Source organism: Orycteropus afer, unplaced genomic scaffold (assembly GCF_000298275.1).
Source record: "Orycteropus afer afer isolate SDZICR_OR568_19922 unplaced genomic scaffold, OryAfe1.0 scaffold00199, whole genome shotgun sequence".
Classification (NCBI taxonomy): domain Eukaryota; kingdom Metazoa; phylum Chordata; class Mammalia; order Tubulidentata; family Orycteropodidae; genus Orycteropus; species Orycteropus afer.
In genome coordinates, this window is record NW_006921786.1 from 3,432,434 (window position 1) to 3,455,397 (window position 22,964).

At 40.0% G+C, this 22,964-nt stretch overlaps 1 protein-coding gene across 1 annotated transcript in view; it reads left to right on the forward strand.

Annotated features, from left to right (window-relative positions):
- Positions 1-22,964, forward strand: part of DNAH9 (dynein axonemal heavy chain 9) — a 722,341-nt gene that overhangs the window by 348,505 nt on the left and 350,872 nt on the right. The window contains exons 36-38 of the mRNA XM_007948048.2: positions 784-958; positions 6,688-6,861; positions 7,699-7,906. Coding sequence (XP_007946239.1) covers positions 784-958; positions 6,688-6,861; positions 7,699-7,906 — 557 coding nt within the window. The remainder of the gene's footprint in view (positions 1-783; positions 959-6,687; positions 6,862-7,698; positions 7,907-22,964) is intronic.

Sequence of the window (22,964 nt, forward strand, 5' to 3'; positions counted from 1 at the left end):
TACTATATACCTGGGAATTCTGACAAAACATACAAATATACTTGTAGAAACATTGTCTGCCAACCCTATACATGGTCACAGGCACACTCCCCCCTGCATAGACATACCTAGTCATTCAGATATCCACCTGTATATTGATGTTTGCCTTCACTGACATCACAGTACTGTATGTGCAAAAGGGTTCATCTTTGTTGTATGTACCTCCCATGTACCTCTCTATGTTTTCCTCTTCCTCAGTGCTACTGTGTTGATCACTCACATTTGGTAACTTGCCCTTCTCTTCACCCAAATCAATACTTGTCACTTGTCTCTACCTATATAACAGTGTTATTTTCCCTCCCTTCCCACCCTTGGTAACCAACAAAGAAAATTTCCTTCTATGTATAAACCTTTCTTTGACTTTTTTTTTTTTTTACAATAACAGACTAATATGATATTTGTCTTTCTGTTTTATTGACTTATCTCACTCAACATAATGTCTCGTGACATCTTTCCAAACAAGGGCACATTCACAAGTTCCAGGAATTAGGGCTTCACCATATCATTTTGGGAGATGTAATTCAATCCATAACAGAGATGTTCTGGAGAGCTCAGTGTCCTCTCTTCTTTGACAAAAGGAATAGCTGATGAAAATAATCACTATGGTCCTCTTAATCTCAAAGCATTTGATTAATCATTGACTCTACCCCTCCTCAAAAAAAAGGCATTAAGTAGGTAGCCAGCAACACATCCAGAGTAGCATGTCCATGGTGTCTTACAAGACTTTTGGGTCTCTCTCTGCAGATTTAAGAAGATTATTCCAATTCCAGAGCAGAGCATGGTTCAGACGCTGTGCCACCTTCTTGAGTGCCTCCTGACCAAGGAGAACATCTGTGCAGACAGCTCCAAAGAAATTTATGAACTTTATTTTGTGTTTGCTGCTATCTGGGCTTTTGGCGGAGCAATGGTCCAAGATCAGGTAAGGCAATGTGCTAATGATACCACCACATTCTAGTCCACACAGGCAAAAACTGATTCGACCAAGATAAGGAAGATGTGATAGTTAAGTGTCATAATTAACTTGAAAGCTTCAAACCAATTAGTTATCTACCCATTGCTTTATTAAAGACAATAGTCCCCATAGAAGGACCTCATTGGGTGATACAGATGAGTCTCTGATGTGTTTATAACTGTTGCTTTTTGAGTTAATGAACGTATCTTGATCTCATTGGAGCAGTTGCATTGTTTGAGCCTGAACAGCTGTTGGTATAAGTGCTACTTTGCAGGGTGATTTTATACAGAGAGAGATGGAATGATCCTGTACTGTAGGAGATTGAGTGGAAGGAATTCCTTCAACCTTCTAAATATCTTCAGAACAAGGATGATATAGGGCTGCTCTGTGTATGTGGTTGAAGTATTGAGCTGCTAACCAAAAGGTTGGCAGTTCAAACCCACCAGCCACTCCACAGGAGAAAGACAAGACAGTCTGCTTTCATAAAGATTTACAGCCTTGGAAACCCTATGGGATTCTGTGAGTCAGAACCAACTCGGTGGCAGTGGGTTTGGCTATACCAGCCCAGAGTTGGCCATCATCCATACTATTGAAACACAAAAAAGGCAAAAATTTATAAAGACATCTAGGGGTGGGAAATCAAGGTAGATTTTATCCCATGATGTTTCTTGATTTTATCTCATAAATATTTGAGGCTTTAGTGGTCATTGATGTTGGTGTAGGCTTATGCTGTTTGGCAGTTGGGGTGTTGGCTTGGAGTATCTTGGGGTAAATGGCATCCTCTTTCCTAACCCTACCTTTATTTCCAGCCTATTTCATTACTTAGTTATTCTATCTAGAAACAATGTAGTGAAAGTAGTCATGGCAATATTTTAAAATTGAGAAATGCTAGCTATCAGATAGTTATCATTTAGTGGTTAAGAGCATGGATTCTAGACCTGGTAATGCTTGAGTTTGACTTAAAACTTAAAACTCTGCCACACATTAGCTGGGAGATCCTCAGCAACTTACTTAACCTCTCTGTACCTTACTCTCCCAATGTATAGAAAGGAGATAAGAATGGTGATAGTGGATGATAATAATAGACAAGGATTGTGATTAGTGTTCTAAGTGCCTGCCATAAATACCCAGTCCCTGGGTTATGAACCTCTGACTTACATACAACACCATAAAGGCTGTTATATTAAAAATTAGGTACATACAGTGGTTAGTAATAATAAATGGGAGCTACTTTTGCAAAAATTATTATTATTATTACTGTATTATTATGTTGGGACCTCTGGTTGTGTAGCACCTAAAGCATTTGACTGCTAACCAGAGGGCTAGAGGTTCAAATCCACCAACCACTCCTCAGAAGGAAGGCTGAGCAATCTACTTCTGTACTGATACCACCTCAGAAACCCAAGGAGGGGTTGCTATGAGTTGTATCTGACTTGACAGCAGTGAGTGAGTTTAGGTTATTATGTTAAATATGTTTATCTAGAAGTGTTAATGTTTCTTATGCATAGAGAGATGCTCTATATACTATAGACTAGTACAAACATTCGACTAACAGGTTATATACAAACTTACCTAACCGTTCTGATTTACATAAAAATTTAACAGATTTAGGAATGGAACTTGTTTGTAATCCGGGCACTGCTTATACAAGCAAAGCACTTAGAATAGTGCTGACACACATAAGTGCTTATTATTAACATACTCCTAATATAAATATTTATGAGGCATTGTGGTCACTGGTGGAATTTTTGCCTTCCATTCAGGAGATCCATTATGATTCCTAAATAGTGCACCTCATGTGCAGCCACCACTTGTCTCTCTGATGCAGAACTGGTTATAATGGAGCTTTCAGACTAAGACAGACTAGGAAGAAAGGCCTGACATTCTCCTTCCAAAATGCTATCAATGAAAACCCTATGGGTCAGGACGGTCTGATCCTCACTGATTGTTTTGGTCTATTGTGCATGAGGTCACCGTAAGTCAAGTGCCAGTGAATGCAGCTAACAACATCAACTTTTTCAGTTTTATAATAAGGGTCTGGTGCCTGTTTCACAACAGGTGGTCAAACCAATCTGCAATTGCTGGTGAGTTATAAGTTAACTCTTTCTGGGGTGCTAGGTTAATTGTAGAGCTTTTTGAAGGAGAGAGGTAAAAGTTTCAGCCTCCCAGGGCCAAGCCATGTTCTAGAAATACAAAATGGAGATGAACCAGTACAAAAAGAATTAGCAATTTCTTTTCCATTGAATAGACTCTTGATCATAATGTCCATCCTACCTCTCATCACTTCCTAACTTTACAATTCAGAGGGCAGCTCTCATAGCCTCTGAAGGCTTATGGCTTTCTCCCCCCACCCCCAGTCAATGCTGGGGGGGCAGGAAAGGAAATGAAGGGTCTTCCAGGGCAGGGGGGTACCTCTGGGGATTTCCTGATGTCTGTTTATCAATCCTTGGAACTTCCTTAAGGATTGCTTCTTTGACAGTTTGTCATTTCCCCTCTGAGGCAAGGAGGCAAAGATTTCAGCAGGCTGAGGAGACCTCACCGGAATGCACAGGGATCCCAAAAGCATAGTTTATTGCTTTCCATCAAATGCTGTCTCTGACCTTTTAGCTGCTGAAATGTCAGACAGCAACTTCTGGGTTTCTGTCCCATGTTGGTGTTGAGTAGCCATGGGGTATCAGAAAGAAGACATGCGATCAATTTTTCTGTCTCTGCACAGAAAAACTTAAATCCACTCCACTCTTATTAAAAGCCCAGGAGAAAGCATTTCCCCAGGTGTCCTGGGCTGTGGAGTACTTGGAGCCGTGGGCAGCAGTGCTGGCCCATAGGAACAGAACAGGGAGAAAGCTTTTAGCAGCAGGGGATGCCCAAGACCCCTACACAACCTGCATTAAAGCTAAACACCAAAAATAGTACTATAAATTGAAAAGTAAGAATTTGGCCAAAATACTTGCATTGGGAACACCAATGGTGCTTACATTTAAAAGGCTGACATTAAAGCAGAAAAATACAAAATGGAACCCATAGCTAAGTAGCACCGTTTGTGTTGAGTCAGTTCTGGCTCATGGCAACCTCATGTGTATCAGAGTAGAACTGTGCTCCATAGGGTTTTCAATGGCTAATTTTTCAGAAGTAGATTGTCAGGCCTTTTTTTTTTTTTTTTTATTTTGATTGTGATTTGGGTGAAAGCTTACAGACCAAATTCACTTTCCATACAGCAGCTCACATACACTTTGTCTCATGACATTGACTACGATTTCCAGCAATGCAGTAGCTCCCCTTCCACTTCCTCCCCATAGTTACCTCTTCCCTGTGTCCTTCCTTCCCATGCACTCACCAGACCTTTTTCTGAAGATGCCTCTGGTGGACTCAAATCTCCAGCTTTTTGGATAGCAGCTGAGCATGTTAACTGTTTGCACTACCCACGGACTCCCACAAGGTCTACAAAAAAAAAAAAAAAAAAAGTGTATATCTTGACTAAATACTTTGCAGCAATTAGAAGTAATTATCTCACAGAAGCATATGGTATAAAGAGCACTGGATTGAGAAACCTGGGTTCAACTCCCAATCCTGCCATACACTTCTAGAGGTGTAACTCTTGTGCTTTCATCTTTTCATGTATAAAATAAAAAAAATTTTAACTAACCAGTATAACTTAGAATGCTATGAAGATCAAACAAGGTGAAATTGCAATCCAAACTCTGTTGTGTTGTTGTTGTTGTGTGCTGTTGAGTTGGCCCTGACTCACAGTGACCCCTCCTTGGGTTTCCAAACTCTACTATAGCATAATAGTATAATCTTAACATCTTTAAGGTTAAAAGGCAGGGAGTGAACCCAAGAAATGTTGGAATCCACAAAAGAGAGAGGCTTCAAAAGGGACCTATCCATTAGTTCCATTGCTGAAGAGATACCCAAGGAGATAAACTGAGAAAGGACCACTGGATTGGTGACCATACCCTTACAGCATCCAATTATAATGGAAGGTGCGGTCAATCACCTGATTACAGGGGTGGAAGTCAGATAATGCAGGTGTGGCACAGCTAATGGCTTGGTTGAGAAATTGTATTGTACAAGGTGGGGTTGAGGGTGAAGATAGAAGACAATCTATACAATCTCATTCTTTCTACAGGGGACCTCATCTCGAATTTTCTATGTAGACCTAAAATCTTATTTTCAGTTAAAAGTCTTCAGGAGTTTTATCCATGAGTTAAAAATGGGGATTATTCCAAGGCTTCTGATTGGAAAGAACAATACTGAGAAACAATAGTGTTCTCTTAACCTGAAATCATATCAGAATAAGAAGAACAAACAAATTTGTCCTTACCTGACGGCCTAGGCCTAATGCTCATTCTCATTTCCAACCAAAAAACTCAATCCAGTTTATTTAATAGACAGCAAAATGTTGGCTCCAGGTCCAGACTTGTTGCTATGTACTCTGCTCCCTAGTCTGGGAGTTCCATCCCAGTCTTTAAAGTTCGTCTTTGTCCTGCCCTCCAGAAGCATTTCCTACAGGGACCACTGTGGGCTTAGAACTTTTCCTAGGTCTGTGTGTTCAAAGATTGGGTTTGTTCCCCTAGAGAAATGCCACTAGCAGTGGGTAAGTTTTGATAGGTGTGTGTGTGTAAGTATGTGAGTGTGTGCACCTATGTGTGAGTGTGTATATATATGCAATTATGTGTCTGTGCATATGAGTGTGTCCATGTGTGTATATGTATGAGTGTGTGTAATTGCACATGTGTGAGTGTGCGTGTGAGTATACATGTGTATATGTGTGTAGCATGTGTGTACATGTGTGGGTGCCTTGCATGTGCATATGTGTGCATGTGTGTCTGCATGTGTGTGTTCAGCTTGGCCACAATAAGACAGTTAGAGTCCATTGGGTCATAGCCCCATCCCTCAGGCTCATAGTCTAATGTGTGCATATAAATTATATGCCTCCGCCTCTTCCTTCGTCATTTAGATCAGTATACTTTTGTTTCCTCCACTGCTTTTAGATTTTAGAATTTTAACACTTGAAGGAACCTAGAAATCTTCATTTCTAGAATCTCCATTTTACAGATGAGTGTGAGGCACAGAAATAGGTGATCTTCCTACAGTTACGTACTGACTTCCCTTCTGGGGCTCTTAGTCACACTGTACCTCACATGACAATAGTCATTATCACCATTTTACTCCATCTATCTGGCTGCCATTCTGGGATGTACTCAGAATCTTGGGAACTGGTTCATCTCTCCAGAAATTCTTGGCCACACTTGTCAATCTTGTGGGCAAGGGCTCCCCTTTCTTCCATGTCCTGACACCTCTCTCCAGACTATGAGCCCTGTGATGTCTGGCTGTCATTCCTGGTCTCCTGCACCAGTGTTGAGCAGCTCAGCTGCAGGATCCAGGATGGATGCTATCCATACTCCAAGCAGCAGTTGCCCAGAGATAGCTTGGCTGTGATCTGACATCAGAGAGTGTTGTGGCGTCTGCTCTGTAATCCTTGCAACTTCTCTGTGGGTGGGTTCTTTGACAGAGTTAGCAGCTAGGCCATGTAGGACTGATCCTCAAGGGAGCAACATCCTGCTGCGAGGAACAGGGTCCATCAGGCAAGAGCACATTGTGTTCCCTGCCCTGACTTCTGTCCAGTGCCAACTCATCTTATCTATGCTGCTTGAGCTCTGCAAGACCTAGTCCCCTTGATGCCTTTGTTTTTGCAGCTTGTGGACTACCAGGCAGAGTTCAGCAAGTGGTGGCTGACTGAGTTCAAGACTGTCAAGTTTCCTTCTCAGGGAACCATCTTTGACTACTACATAGACCCAGAGACCAAGAAATTTGAGCTGTGGTCCAAGCTAATCCCTCAGTTTGAATTCGACCCAGAGATGCCTTTGCAGGTAAGTGGGGCTGAATGGGCCCGGGAATCTGCAGTGGCTCCAGGAGTAGCCCCATATCAGAATCCACATGTTTTAAACTTGCTAGATGGTACAAACAGATAAGCATTAGGCTGCTAACTGAAAAGTCGTAGATTTGAGTGCACTCAGAGGTGTCTCAGAAGGAGGAGCTGGTGATCTACTTTAGAAAAATCAGCCATTGAAGAGCCTATGGAGCACAGTGCTACTCTGGCACACATGGGGTCACCATGAGTCAGAGTCAACTTAATGGCAATGATTAGGAATGAGTCACCCCCCAAATGCATTTTTTTTTTTTTTTCCGAGCAAATCATAGTTGTAATGAAGTCACAAGATCACCAGTGGCTAGGAGACTTAAGTACCAGTCCAAGCAGACATCCTGTGGGGAGAGGAATAACAAGGACAGAATATTCCAAAATACATTAGAGGGGCCACAGGGAGACAGAAAACAGAGGAGAGTGGGAGTTCTCTCTACTCAACTGCTGGGAACCCCAAAAATGAGTTTATAGGATGGTCTCACTGGATAGGAGAATAATACTGAGTAGCTATTCTTACTAGAGTCCCTGGGTGGTACAAACAATTAACATACTCAGCTACCAATCAAAAGGCTGGGGGTTTGAGTCCACCCAGAAACACCTTGAAAGGAAGGCCCATTTATCTTCTTCTGAAAAATTATCCATTGAAAACCCTGCAGAGCACCCGCAGTTCCACTCACATGCACATGGGTTCACCATGAGTCAGGGTTAACTTGATAGAAACTGCTTGGTCTTTGATTGATGTTCTCCCATGAGCCCTTCCACTCTCACTATGTCCCTGTCTCAGGCGTGCCTCGTACACACGAGCGAGACCATCCGCGTTTGTTACTTCATGGAGCGGCTCCTGGAGCAGCGGCGGCCTGTCATGCTGGTGGGCACCGCTGGCACTGGTAAGTCAGTCCTGGTGGGAGCCAAACTGGCCAGCCTGGACCCTGAAGAGTACTTGGTGAAAAATGTGCCATTCAACTACTACACTACATCAGCAATGCTGCAAGGTAAGGTACCCAGTGAGTGTGGGATGGGTGGGGGATGTCTGTGTGGCTTTCTCAACTGACACAGAGCTGGAGCAAGGCATCAGGTACCTGCAGGGCTTGCTGGCCCAGGCCCAGCCCTGTGCATTTCCTCTCAGTCTCTCCTTTCACTGCTCCCTTCCTTTGCCCCCTACAACACCTCTGTCCCACTTCTGCATCTCCACTCTCTACTTCCCCTTCTCCCATCCTTTCTCCCTGCATCCCTCCCTGGCCTGTAATTTCCTCCAGGGTGGCAGGTTCAGTACAGAGCAGTTCATCCTCTTGATGACAAAGAAAGCTAAAAACTTTAAAAGATGTGAATGAACTCGTGGACTTTTGGTGTGGGAATTATCTCTAGAGATCATTTAATTCACCCTTGTATCTGATGGTTTGTGGTCAACTACTAACCTAAAGTTTGATGGTGTGAATCTTCCCAAGGCACCATGGAAGAAAGGCCTGGTGATCTACTTCCATAAAGATTACAGCTAAGAAAACCCTATGGTGCAGGTCTACTCTATAACACATGAGGTTACCATGAGTCAGAATCTACAGGTTTGTTTTTTATCTCACAGATGGAGAAACTAAAACTCCAGTAAAAGTATATGATTGCCCAAGGTCACCAAGCGGCAAGGCTAGTGTGACACTCAGTCTTCTTACTTGCATGGAGCATGCTTATCATGGTGGGTGCCCAAATAGAGATGAGCCCCCCAGGCCTCAGAGTTAAAAGGTTGATGAAGAAAAGGCCCTTCCTTCTCATTGATAGTGGGGTCTCCTTATTTTATAGAAACACCCACCACATAAACCTGAGAAAGAGCTGGCTTTTGATACAGATTCCACATGTGTGGCTGGTACAAATCTTAACTCTGTTTGGTCTACCTAATTCAGTTTATTTTTCTTGTTCAAGGGAAGACATACCTGTACATGTACTTGCAGTTTTTGAGTCCAGTGCTTGACCAATTACCAGATCTGCTCCTTTACTCCAGTTCTTACTATTATTACCAATTGTAGTGGAGTTGACTCCAACTCATTGTGAACCCATATGCATCAGAGTTGGACTGTGCTCCATAGGGTTTTCAGTGGCTGTTTTTTTGTAAATAGATCACCAAGTCTTTCTTGCAAGGCACCTCTGGGTGGACTTGAGCGGACAACATTTGATTAGCGGCTGATGGGTTAACCCTTGTACCACCCAGAGACTTTAATACTACTTGCTGTTTTTGTCTTGTACCATCAAGTCAATTCCAACTCATGGAGATGTGTTGCAGAATAGAATTGTTCCATAGGGTTTTCTTTGGCTGTAATATTTATGGAAGCAAATCACCAGGCCTTTTGTTCTGCAGTACCGTTGGTGGGTTACCAGCTAAGCACTGTCACCACTGAGAGACCTCTTACTACTGTGAAACCAAAAAAAAAAAAAAAACCCCACTGCCATTTTGTCAAACCTAACTCATAGTAACCCCCATTGGGTTTCCAAGGTAGTAAATCTATATGGTGGTAGATTGCCCAGTCTTCTACATTAATAATACCTGACATTTATCAAACATTCATCAGATATATATCAGGCACTAACTTGGACTAGACTTTTACACATTTTTAATTCATTTAATCCTGTATCAGCTTTGTGAAATAAGCACTTTTATGGATGAGAGAACCAAGACACAGAGAATGTAAATAAACCACCCTCGGCTACACAATAAGTGGTAGATCAAGGGTTAAAACCAGACAATCTGACCCCAGAGCTTGTGGTGTTAGCCACTAGGCTATATTGCCTTTCTGGTAAGAAAATACTTTGTAATTTGTAGTAAACATTCAGTATAACTCCTGTTCTCATATTCCAGAGGAGTGGTTTTCTAGAATCCTATTATAATGGTTTAAAGTTTACAGCCAAGGAGGAAGATAATGGGCTTTTCATGATGCCCTGTTCTCTTGCTCTCACTCTGGATTGCTCACCTGTAGGACTTTCTCCTTCCCTCCTGTTGGGACATAGAGAATTATTCGAGAAAGTCACAAATGTTGCCAAATAAAGCCAGGATGAACTCTTACTGTGGCTAAGCATACACCAAATACAACACTTTCTGTCTCTTGTTAATGCCCTAGTGGCCTCCCCCACAACAATTAGACCTCAATCCCATTGGTCTTCTCACACTGTTGTTAAGTTGGCCCCTGACTCATGACAACCCGGTGATACAGAGTAGAACTGGCTGTTCTTGGTTGTAATCTTTATGGAAGCAGATTACTGGGTCTTTCTTTCATGGTGCTGCTGGGTGGGTTCAAAGCACCAACCTTTAAACAGTTCTATAGAGTCACTTTTCAGAGCCAGTTAGGAACTGAGGAGTAAACCAAAGTTCCAGAGTAGCCAGCACAGATGTCACAAAGTCCCTGAAATAAAGCTCGTACCTTTGATTCTAAAAACTGCACTGTTCCTTTACTTGGAATCTTAATTCTCTTTAGTCATAGTCCTAACAATCTTGACTCTTTGGTGTCTCTGTCCAAAACATTTTATAAGAGACAAAATAGCAGGAGAAAAGGGTGCTACCAACAGTTAGAGAAGTGAGAGCTGGAAGCCTGGTATCAGAGGGAGAAATAGGAAAAAAGAAGATACATGAACTCAAAAGACAGCTGCTCTGGTTTCGTTCAGTGAAGATACAACTTCATAAAGCCCATTACCTCCTTTGTAACTCAGTGTTAAGACTTGCTGTCTGTCCTAAATACTCTGTGTGATTAAGAAAAGATTGAATTTGATGTGCTATAGTCGGCTTTAAATGACAGGTAGTTAACCCAGACACGTGCAAAAATGTGCACCTACAATGTGCCTACAATGGCAAAAGATGGTAAATAGCCTAATTATTCATCAATATAGCCATATGTTCAGATACTATACAGCCCAAATAAAGAAAGAGGAAATTCTGTATTTACTGAGTTGGAACTATTTCCAAAGTTTTGTTGAGTGGGAAAAGCAAGATACTTCTAGAACAGTATTTATAGTATTCTCCACATTGTGTCTTGTTTAAAAAGAGATAGGTAAATATTTACTTATGTATATGTGATCTGTACACATACATCTATGATTACAGATGCTTAGAATATCTCCAGAAGGATACACAAGAAACATAACAGCAATTGTCCCTGGCAAGGGAATTAGATGCTGACAGTGTGATGGGGAATTATTTAAACTTTTTTTTTTTTTACTCTTTCTTCCCCACCCCACTCCTGTAGTAGTTCTCTAGTGCCACTCTAACAGAAAATACCTAAAAGAGGGTGAAAGCCTCTCGACTTTGGACTTCAGCTCTGCCTCTTGCTCCTGGCCACTGAAGCTGGAGGCGTCTCTTAGCTCAGATAGCAGCTGACTGCTGAGGCTCACAAACCCAAGGTCCACAAGTAAATGACACAGTCCCAAGATTATCAAACAACGTAGCAGGCTACTAGTTCAAGTCCAGTAATTGTCCCAAGATTGGCAGGGCCACTATTGCAGGCTGCTGAATGAACTCGGCTACATGCAGGATCTAAGCATGCCAAAAAGCTCCAGAGACCTTTCTCAAAGCTATCTTCTTATGTACTGGAAGCAGACCACATCCCTAAGGCAGCTACGCAGCTGCTCCAGTAGATTCCATCATGGAGTTGATTACCAGTCTCATCATGGGGAACAACTGCATCCAGCTGCCCAGCCACTCAAAAGCAAGCCCAGTCAAGTTGACATATAACCTCCTACCCTTGGTAACCATCAAAGAATATTTCCTTTTTTGTGAAAACCTTTCCTTGACTTTTTACAATAGTGGTCTCATACAATATTTGTCCTTTTGTGATTGACTAACTTCACTCAGCATAATGGGCTCTAAGTATATCCATGTTATGTTTCTCAAATTCATTCCTCAATTGATGGATATGTAGGTTGTTTCCATCCTTCGTTATTGTGAACAGTGCTATGATGAACACATCACTGCTCTTATTTCTCTAGGATATACATCTAAGAGTGGGGTTGCTGGATCATATGATATTCATATTCCCAGTTTTTTAAGGAAGCACCATAGCTTTTTCCACAGTGGTTGTCCCATTTAACAGTCCCATCAACAGTGTATAAAGGTTCCAGTCTCTCCACACCCAAACAAGCATTTATTATTTTCTCCCTCTCTCTCTCTTTTTTTTTTTTTCAACTTTGCTATTAGTGCTGGGTGAAATGATATTTTAAACTTTTTTTTATTATTATGAAATATGTTAAGCATGCAGAAATGTGCTGAAAATAATGTAACAGATGCCCATGTACCCACCATCCAGATTTAACAGATGCTAAAGTTTTGTCATTTTGCTGTGGATCTTAGCATAATAAGTACAGTTAATATGCCATCCCCAAAATGCTGTCACTGGGATGTCACTCAGTGCAGTTAACTATAGTGTCACACCCCACTACCCCCCATGGACCTTCTCCCATACCAGACCACACAGAATCCTTAGTAAATTTTATTATTAATTTTAATAATAGAATAATATGTGATATGGTTGTAAATTGCTTGAATGTAATATGTCTTAGACTATATGAATACTAACAACAAAATCTTTCTACATTGGAGTACATTATTAGTTACAATATCATTAGTAACTGAGTAGAAGCTTTTTTTGAGTTTTCTTCTTCTTTTCCTTTAATTACTACTGCACTGTCAAAAAAAAGTTATAGATACAGGTTCACAAATAGTACTTACCACAATACTATAGCTGAAACACCAGAATATTTGACAAAATCAGCATTGTAGAAACACTGGCACCAATAAAAACAGTAGTGCATTTAGACAAAACCACAGGATTTGAAGCATCGGTGTAATGACAGCTCTGACTGGAGTACATTAGAAGATTCCAAAAGTTAATTAGCAGAGTTTTTGATATTGATACATGTCAGCTAGGCTTACAAAAAAAATGTTTTTTTTTGTTATAACTATCTACAGGGATATTTTTATTAAAAAAATCATAAATTTCTGTTGAAACACTACAGAAAAATTTTATGGACAGTCATTTTGGTGTCACCCCCTCTGACAGTGTCACCCAGAGCAGTCTTCACCCCTGTACCTCCTTCGTGATGTCACTGTACCCCTGTCCTTTCCTCTTTCATGTCTCTTATTAAACAGAGTGCTAAAGCTGAGGTATACCATCCCAAGTTTGCACTTTTGATACATCTATGTATCCATAAAAAATAAAGTGTTGTGTGTTTACCTACCTTTGGCCACTTGCTTTTTAAATCATTGTCATATTTTTGTTTGTCTAATTTGATACCTGCAGATCTAATTCATGCATTTTCACTATTGCATAGAACACACTGTATGAGTAAATCACAGCTAATTTTTCCATTTTCTATCCTGAAAGACAAATTTTTTATTGTTATAAAAACAAATACAAAACAACATTTGCCCATTTAATATTTTCACATATACAATTTAGTGGCATTGATTACACTAATCATGTGCAACCATCAACAATATCCCTTGCCAAATTTCCCATCATCATATAATTTGATAAGTTTTTAAATATTTGCATATCCATGAAACCATCACAATAATCCAAATAACAAACGTATGTGTCACTTTATGGTCCTTTGTAGTTCCTCCTTCCTAGCCCCCATACCTCATCTGCCCCATTCCAAGACAACCACTGATCTGTTTCTTGTCAGATCAGACTAGTTTGCAGTTTCTAGAATTTTATATAATGGACTTATACTATGTGTATTCACTTTTGTTTGCCTTCTTTCACTCAGCATGATTTTGAGATTCATCCGTGATGTAGCAGTAGTTCATTCTTCTCATTCCCAAGTAATAAGATAAAATGTGTAAAACGTTTAGAATGATTCCTCTCATGAAATAGTGGTTAGTAAATGGAACGTGTTATTATAATATTATTATCAAAGTGCTTCTCAAACTTAAGAATCTATAAATATTATTAAAATTTTTAAATAATATTTAAATATTATACAATAATTTCAAAGCCCTAACTGCCAAAACAAAAGGAACAGGAGCAAACCTCTTTTGCTTGAAAAAGGAGTTTAACGTAACCTCTGGGAGCTCTGGTGGTGTAGTGCCTAAAGCATTTGACTGCTAACGAGAAGGCTGGTGGTTCAAACCCACCAGCCACTCCTTGGAAGAATGATTGGGCAATCTACTTCTGTAGAGATACCGCCTTGGAAAACTAAGGAGGGGTCGCTATGAGACAGAAACAACTCAACGGCACTGAGTATGTGTGATAGTTGGAGCTGTGTGTCAACTTGGCTGGACCACAATTCTGTGTGGTTTAAGCAGTTGTGATGTAGTTATTCCCATGATGAGATCAGATGTATATTTTTTGAGCAGCCAATCTGTTGAGTGGGACTTTCCCTAGGGGTGTGGCCTGCTTCCAGTATAATTATAGACAACCTGGGAAAAGAGACACTCTTCTGTGGATCAGGATTCTTTTGTACTGCCTACAACTGTCTGTGAGGGAACAATCCACCACTCGGCCTGGAGATCTTGGATTCGTCATTTGTTGGAGTCAATAGCCAGTATACTGCCTGCCAACCTTGAGCTCCTCAGCCCCTGCAGCTGCATGAGTTGGGAAAAGCCTCCAGCTTGATGTTTGATTCAAGAACTTGGGACTTGCCAGCTTCTATAAGTGTGTGAGCCATTTTCCTAAGATAAGTTTCTCCTTCTCTCTATATATATAAGCTTTACTGGTTTTGTTTAACTAGAGAACCCAGTCTAACACAGTATGTTAAACAGAGATAATATTTTTGGAAGAAATAGTCCACTTTCCAGTGGGCAATAATTGTGCTCAGCAAGTCAATTTATTAAGGTATCAGGGTATATTTTGCAACCCACTCATCCTGATAACCTATCAAATGCTGTATTTCTCAAAATCAGATGCTTGTAATGCTTGCCTCTCTCCTCTATTTCATTCCACTCACCTCTGGAGTTTCCCTTGAGTACTTTCCTATACACAGATTCAGAACTCCTTTCAAATAAAAAAGAAGTGGCCAGTCTAGGACCACCCTTAAATACAGAAGTCTCAATGGCCCACCACTCTCAACTTTCTCTGCAACCTCTAATCATTAGTTATAATGATCTCGTGTCTTTATCCTGTGTATCTGCTAAAAAATAATGTTGTTGTTGTTATGTGCCGTGGAGTCAGACCGGACTCATAGAGACCCCTCCTTGGGGAAGTAGATTGCCCCATCTTCCTTCCAAGGAGTGGCTGGTGGGTTTGAACTAAAGAATAATAGAAGCCTCTTAATTGAATCTGAACATTCTAGTCCTTCAAAAATGACCCCAGGACACAAAATTTTATTCTATCTCCTGTCTTCCTTCTTCTCCATACACAATAAAAACTAAAGAACTCCCTACATTGTAGTCTGTTTTCAAAGTTGAACAAAGGTTAATTATGAAGAGGGAACCTGGGTTGTTAGGGACAAGAGTAGTAGGTGGGATTTTGTTACTCTCTTTTGGAAGTTATCAAATTTTCTAATATATTCAATAAAAACCTTAATAAAAAAATTGGTGAAAAGAAAATACAAATGGGGTCTGTGGCTTCAGACATTCATATAGCCCACCGATTGGATAGCATTTACTTAATATTTACAATGTGCCAGATGTTGTGCTAACTAAGAGCACTACTTTCTTTAGTTCATTTAACCTTCTTAACCCTATGAGACACTGAATCAATAATGCTTTTGACTTCAAGAAGCAGAAAATCTGAAGATAGTAGTATAGACAAACAGGATTTTTGTTCACAAACAAGAAGTCTGGATATAGGCAATTGCTAGCCTGGATCAATAACTCAATGATACAATGCAAAAAATTCTGCTATTCTCATAACTGTTCTCTCATGGTGGCAGAATGGCTGTTACTCTAGCCATCATATCTGCATTACAAATGAAAGAAATTAAGGGATGAGGCAGAGCACATGTCAGAAAATTATTGACATCAGGAATGCCAAAGACTTATGCATTGTGTGTTACTGTTCAGAACTACAAGTCATGCCAACTAAAAATGTAAGGAGAAGGAGGTTGGAGATGATGCCCACCACAGATTGGAAAAATTTCCTCATTTTTCAATAAGATGAGAAAATGAGGCTTAGAGAGGCTAATTGACTCCCCTCAAAGTCACACAATGAATGAATAGTAAAACTGTCTTATTTCATGAAGCTATAGGGGCCTTGTCCACCACTTGTCGGTGAGTTTGTCGTACTGTGCTGGATTGTGTTTCACTGTGAGACTGGAGGTTATGCCACCACTATTTTAAATACCAGCAGGGTTACCCATGGTGGACAGCTTTCAGTGGAGCTTCAAGACTAAGACAGAATGGGAAAAAGGATGGGACCATTCACTTCTCAAAAAATTGACCAGTTAAAACCTTATGAATATCTGTGAAGCACTGTCTAATATATTACTGGAAAACTTTATGAATAGTCCTGAGACGTTGTCTGATATAATGCCAGAAGATGAGTGCCTCAGGCTGAAAGGCACTCAAAATACTATTGGGGAAGAGCTGTCTCTTCAAAGTAGACTCTACTTTAATGATGTGGATGGAGTAAAGCTTTCTGGACTTTAATTTGCTAATGGGGCATGACTCAAAATGGGAAGAAACAGCTGCAAACATCCATTAATAATTAGAGCAGGAATGTACGAAGTATGAATGTAGAAAAATTGGAAGTTGTCAAAAATGAAATACCACACATAACAATTGGTATCCTACGCAATAGTGAGCTGAAATGGACTGGTATTGGCCATTTTGAATCTACAGTCATAAGTTCTACTATGCCTGGTATGGCAAATTGAAGAGGAAGGGCATCACAGTCATAATCACAAAGAATGTTTCAAGATATATCCTGAAGTACAATGCTGTCAGTGTTAGGATGATATCCATACACCTACAAGGAGGATCAATTAATACTACTACTATTCAAATTTACACACCAACCACTAAAGCCAAACATGAAGAAATTGAAAATTGTTACCAATTTCTGCAGTCTGAAATTGATCAAACGTACAACCAAGTTGTATTGATTTTTACTAGTGATTGGAATGTGAAAATGGGAAACAAAGAAGAATCATCAATAGTTGGAAAACATGGCCTTGGTGATAGAAATTATGCCAGAGACCATGTGATAGAATTTTGCAAGACCAATGACTTATTCATTGCAAATACCTTTTTTCATCAACATAAAAGGAGGTTATATATGTGAATCTCACCAGATGAAATACACAGGAATCAGATTGACTAGGTTAGTGGAAAGAGATGATGGAGAAGCTCAATGTCATCAGTCAAAACAAGGCCAGGAGCTGACTGTGGAACAGACCATCAGTTGCTCATATGCAAGTATAAGTTGAAGCTCAAGTAAATTGAAGCAGGTCCAGGAAACCCAAAACATGACTTTGAGTTTATCCTACTTGAATTTAGAGATCACCTGAATAATAGATTTGATGCACTGAATACCAGTGACTGAAAACCAGATGGGTTGTGGGATGACATCAAGAACATCATACATGAAGAAAGCAAACAGTCATTGAAAATATGGTAAAAGAAGAAAAGACCAAAGTGGATGTCAGAAGAGACTCAAAACTTGTTCTTGAACAGGGAGTGTTGTTCTTGTTGTTATGTGCCATCAAGTTGGACCTGACTCATAGCAGCCCCTCCTTGGGTTTCTGAGGCGGTATCACTACGGAAGTAGATTGCCCAACCTTCCTTCTGAGGAGTGGCTGGTGGGTTTGAACCCCAGCTTTCTGGTTAGCAGTCATGTGCCTTTAGCACTACACTACCAGAGCTCCTTGAACAGGGAGTAGATAAAGAAATGGAAAAAATTATGAGATAAAAAAGCTGAACAAAAAGCAGCTTGAGAAGACAAAGTAAAGTATTATAATGAAATATGCAAAGACCTGGAGGTAGAAAACCAAAAGAGAAGAATATGCTCAGCATTTCTCACACTGAAAGAACTGAAGAAAAAAAATTCAAGCCTTGAGTTGCAATATTGAAGGATTCTGTGAGTAAAATTGAACAATGTAGGAAGCATCAAAAGAAGATGGAAGGGAGGGGATTCAAAATGGAGTCAGTAATCACCACGTTATTTCCTAACATCTCAGTGCTTGAAAAACTAGGTACAGCAGTTTGAATTAGGGATTTTGGTACTCTGAACAGCTCACTGAGTCAGAGTGCACCAAACTCAGAGAAGTAGAATTAGAGGAAAGATACAGGGAAAGAAACTAAAGAAGATCTATCCTGTGGAATGTGGACAGGCAGCTGAGAAAGGCCATTAGAGACTTCCCTGGGGAAGCAACCAGCAGGCAAGAATGGCCATCTGAGACCTCCCTGGGTCAAGGCAGAAGACATACCAGCATACCAGTGACCACACCAGGATACCAGCAATCACCACAAGGATCTACCTTCAGCACCTGATTTTATTGGTAACTTGGGTCAGCTAGGTGCAATCAGGCACACCCAGAACCACTGAAACCCAAGCAGAGAGCCCATTGGTACTCCAGGAAAGTGGGCTTGCTCTCTCCTCAGTGGGTCACTGAATATGCTTGGGTCATCTTAGTGGCACTGAGAGCTCTGCGCTTGACTTTATCACTAATATTAGGATGACAGATTACTAGCAGGCACTTTCCCAACTCCAGCACAGTTGAAACTGAGCACACATTTGGCACCACAATTGGGCAATCTCACAGACAAACTCCCTAGCCAATCACAGTCTGGAAGAGTTGGGCCGGCACTGTGGGCAGGCAGGGCAGAGAGAGAAAAACCCGTGAGCGATGGAGGAGCCGGGAAGTTGCCTTCGATCAGCTTTTTGGCACTGAGGGAGCTCAGGAGTGGGGTCTTTGCGTGTATCCAAGCCTACCGGAAAGTAAGTCTTTCCTAAAATTGAGCTGAGGACCTGTAAATAACAGTACGACATCATCAGTAGCAGCCTGCTCAAAGTCCTAGAAACCGACCCTAGCAACAGCAAGCTTTCCTTTTTCCACTGCCACCTTCCCTGCCAATATCTTCACTCATCCAATAGAAGAAACCACATTCAGCCAACATAAAACCTCCCAGTTCAAACTCAAAACCCTCTTTATGACAAATAGAAACCAAGATCCACATTCCATACAGTGATTCCACCATCACAAAGAAAACTGCAGAGCCACACAGCATACCTGAATTAATAATAAAATACACCAGCTTCACCTTTTCACAATATTAAACCATAAAATCAAGACAAAACAAATCAACATGTAACCAACAGTTAAAGACAACCTCAAAATATCTAGGAAACAACAGGCAACCTCAAATCAAACAAAAAAAAAAACAGGACAAAGCTTACAAAACCACAAACAAAGGTCTCATACATGGAGGAAGAGGAGGCAATAGAATTATCTGAGAAGGAATTTAGAAGATATATTTATAGAGCTTTACAAGAGCCTAAGGAAACTCAAAACAGAAACAAGGAGAACACAGACAGTTCCCTGGAGGAACTCAGGAAAATCATTCAGGAACAGAATAATAAGATTAATGCACAATCAGAACTCATACAAAAACAGCAGTTAGAAATGCAGAAGATGAGTACCAAAATGACAGAATTACACAACACGGTAGAAGCACAAAAGAGTAGGTTAGAACTGGCTGAAGAATGCATATCCCAACTAGAAGACAAATCCCTGGACACTAGTCTCTATGAAGAAAAATCAGAACAATAATTTAAGAGAAATGAAGAGAACCTAAGAATTATATGCAATGACATAAGAAGAAACAATATAAGATTCATTGGAATTCCAGAACAAGAAGAGGTGAAAAAGACCACTGAGAAAACTGTGGAAGACCTGCTAACAGAAAACTTCCCCCATATCATGAAGGAAGAAAAGATATTTGTCCAAGAAGCTCATAGAACCCCACACAAGATAGATCCCAAGAGAAAAACACCAAGACATATTATAATCAAACTTTCCAAAACCAAAGACAAAGAAAAAATGTTGAGCACATGTCAGAAAATGATTGACATCAGGAATGCCAAAGACATGCCCAGAAAAAAAGAAATATTACTTATAATAATCAAACAGTTAGGCTGAGCTCTGATTACTTAGCAGAAACCATGCAGGCAAGAAGGCAATGGGATGGCACATATAAAGCACTGAAGGAAAAGAACTTCCAACCAAGAATCCTATATCCAGCCAAATTATCCATCAAATATGAGAACGGAATCAAGGCATTCTCAGACAAACATAAATTAAGGGATTTTGTGAAAACCAGACCAACCCTATAAGAAATGCTTGAGGAAGTCCTTCCAATAGAGACCCTACAACAGAGATCAACAAAACCAAGATACATGGCATCAACAAATAAAACCACATCAGAAATAGATACTCAAAATAAGACCATAAAACATTGTACCTTAAAAACCAAGGAACTCAATCAGCACACAACAACAGCAACTAACATATCAGAGGGAATAAAACGTCTAGATACAGACCCTCAAATGGAAAGGAAAACAGGACAGTGTCTTGGCAGTACGAACTGTCCTAATTGTAGAGACAAGAATATACTCCAAGGTAACCATAGAGAAAAGTGACAATTCTTATAAGCAAATCCAGAAGGAAGGAAAACATATGGACTTAATAAGCACACAAACAGCTATAAAGAAGAAAAGGGAGAAAACATTAGCCAGCAAACCAAACTCAGCGCAGAAAAATATATGTTGTTGTTGTGTGCCATCAAGTCAGACCCAACTCATAGCGACCCCTCCTTGGGTTTCTGAGGCAATATCACTACAGAAGTAGATTGCCCAATCTTCCTTCCACGGAGTGGCTGGTGGGTTTGAACCACCAGAAAAATATAAGGACCAAAGAAACACCAACAACACAGCAAAAAACACAATAGAATGACAGCAATCAATTCATACTTATCACTAATTACAATCAATGTGAATGGACTAAATGGACCTATCAAGAGAAAGAGAGTGGCAGACTGGATAAGAAAAGAAGACCCATTGATATGCTGCCTACGAGAGACCCACCTTAGACACAAAGATAAAAACAAATTAAGTTAAAGGATGGAAAAGAATATACCAAGCCAATGGAAACCAAAAGGCAGGAGTAGCAATATTGATTTCTAATAAAATAGACATTAAGGTGAAAAACATCCTAAGAGATAAGGAAAGACATTATATGATGCTGAAAGGGTCAATTGACAAAGAAGACACTACAGCAATAAATATTTATGCACCCAATGAAAGTGCTCCAAAATATGTGAAGCAAATATTAACTGAGTTAAAAGGGATAATAGACAACTCTACAATAGTAGTAGTTGTTGTTGTTGTTATGTGCCATTGAGTCGGCCCCGACTCATAGAGACCCCTCCTTGGGTTTCCGAGGCAGTATCACTACAGAAGTAGGATTACCCAACCTTCCTTCCGAGGAGTGGCTGGTCGGTTTGAACCGCCAGCCATCTGGTTAACAGGCAAGTGTCTTAGCCACTATGCTACCACAGCTCCCACAATAGTAGTAGGAGACTTTAATACACCACTTTCAAGGAGGGACAGGTCAACTGGAAAAAAACTCAACAAGGATACAGAAGAACTCAACAGTACAATCAACCAACTGAACTTCATAGACATATACAGAGCATTTCACCCAACAAAAACACAATTCACATTCTTCTCCAGTACACATGGATTCTTCTCCAGAATAGACTATATGGTAGGACATAAAACTAGCCTCAATAAATTCAAAAGCATTGAAATACTGCAAAGCATCTTCTCAGACCACAATGCTATAAAACTAGAAATTAATAATAGGAAGAGCAAGGAAAAAGCATCACACATATGGAAGCTGAGCAACTCACTGCTCAAAAACTACTGGGTAACAGAACAGATAAAAACTGAAATAAAAAAATTCCTAGAAACAAATGAGAATGAAGATACATCATAGCAAAACCTATGGGACACAGCAAAAGCAGTACTCAAAGGACAGTTTATAGCAATAAATATATCAAAAAAGAGGAAAGAAGGAAAATCAAAACTCTAACTGATCAACTCCAACAACTAGAAACAGAACAACAAAAGAATCCTACAGTATCTAGAAGCAAGGAAATAATAAAGATCAGAGTAGAAATAAATGAAAAAAAAAAAAAAAAGAAAATTAACAAAACAAAGAGCTGGTTCTTTGAAAAGATTAATAAAATTGATAAACCATTGGCAGACCTAAAAAAAAGAAAAGAAAGAGAAGATCCAAATCATAAGAATTGTAAACAAAAAAGATGTCATCACAACAGAACCAACTGAAATAAAAAAGATACTGACAGAATATTATGAAAAACTGCACACCAATACATTTGAGAACCTAGAAGAGATGGAGAAGTTTCTAGAATCACAAGAGCTACCTAAACTATCCCACTCACAGATAGAAAGCTTGAACAGCAAGGGAAGAAATTGAACAGATCATAAAAAACTTCCCACAAAGAAAAGCCCTGGCCCTGATGGCTTCACTGGAGAATTCTATCAAATATTCAGAGATTTGACACCTATGCTACTCAAGCTATTCCAGAACATAGAAAAAGATGGAGTACTCCCAAACTCATTTTATGAAGCAAGCATAACACTAATACCAAAACCAGGGAAAGACACCACTAGAAAGGAAAACTACAGACCAATATCACTCATGAACACAGAAGCAAAAATCTTTAACAAAATCCTGGCCAACAGAACCCAACAACATATCAAAAAATTAATACACCAGAACAAGTGGGATTCATACCCAGGTTTGCAAGGGTGGTTCAACATCACAAAATCAATCAGTGTAATCCACCACATAAACAAAACAAAGGAAAAGGACCATATGATTATATCAATTGATGCAGAAAAGGTATTTGATAAAATCCAACATCCATTACTGTTTAGAACTCTCAGCAAAATAAGGATAGAAGGGAAATTCCTCAACATAATAAAGGATATATATGCAAAGCCAACGGCCAACATCATTATTAATGGAGAAAGACTCAAGGCATTCCCATTATGAACGGGAAGCAGACAGGGATGCCCTCTATCACCACTTCTATTTAACATTGTATTG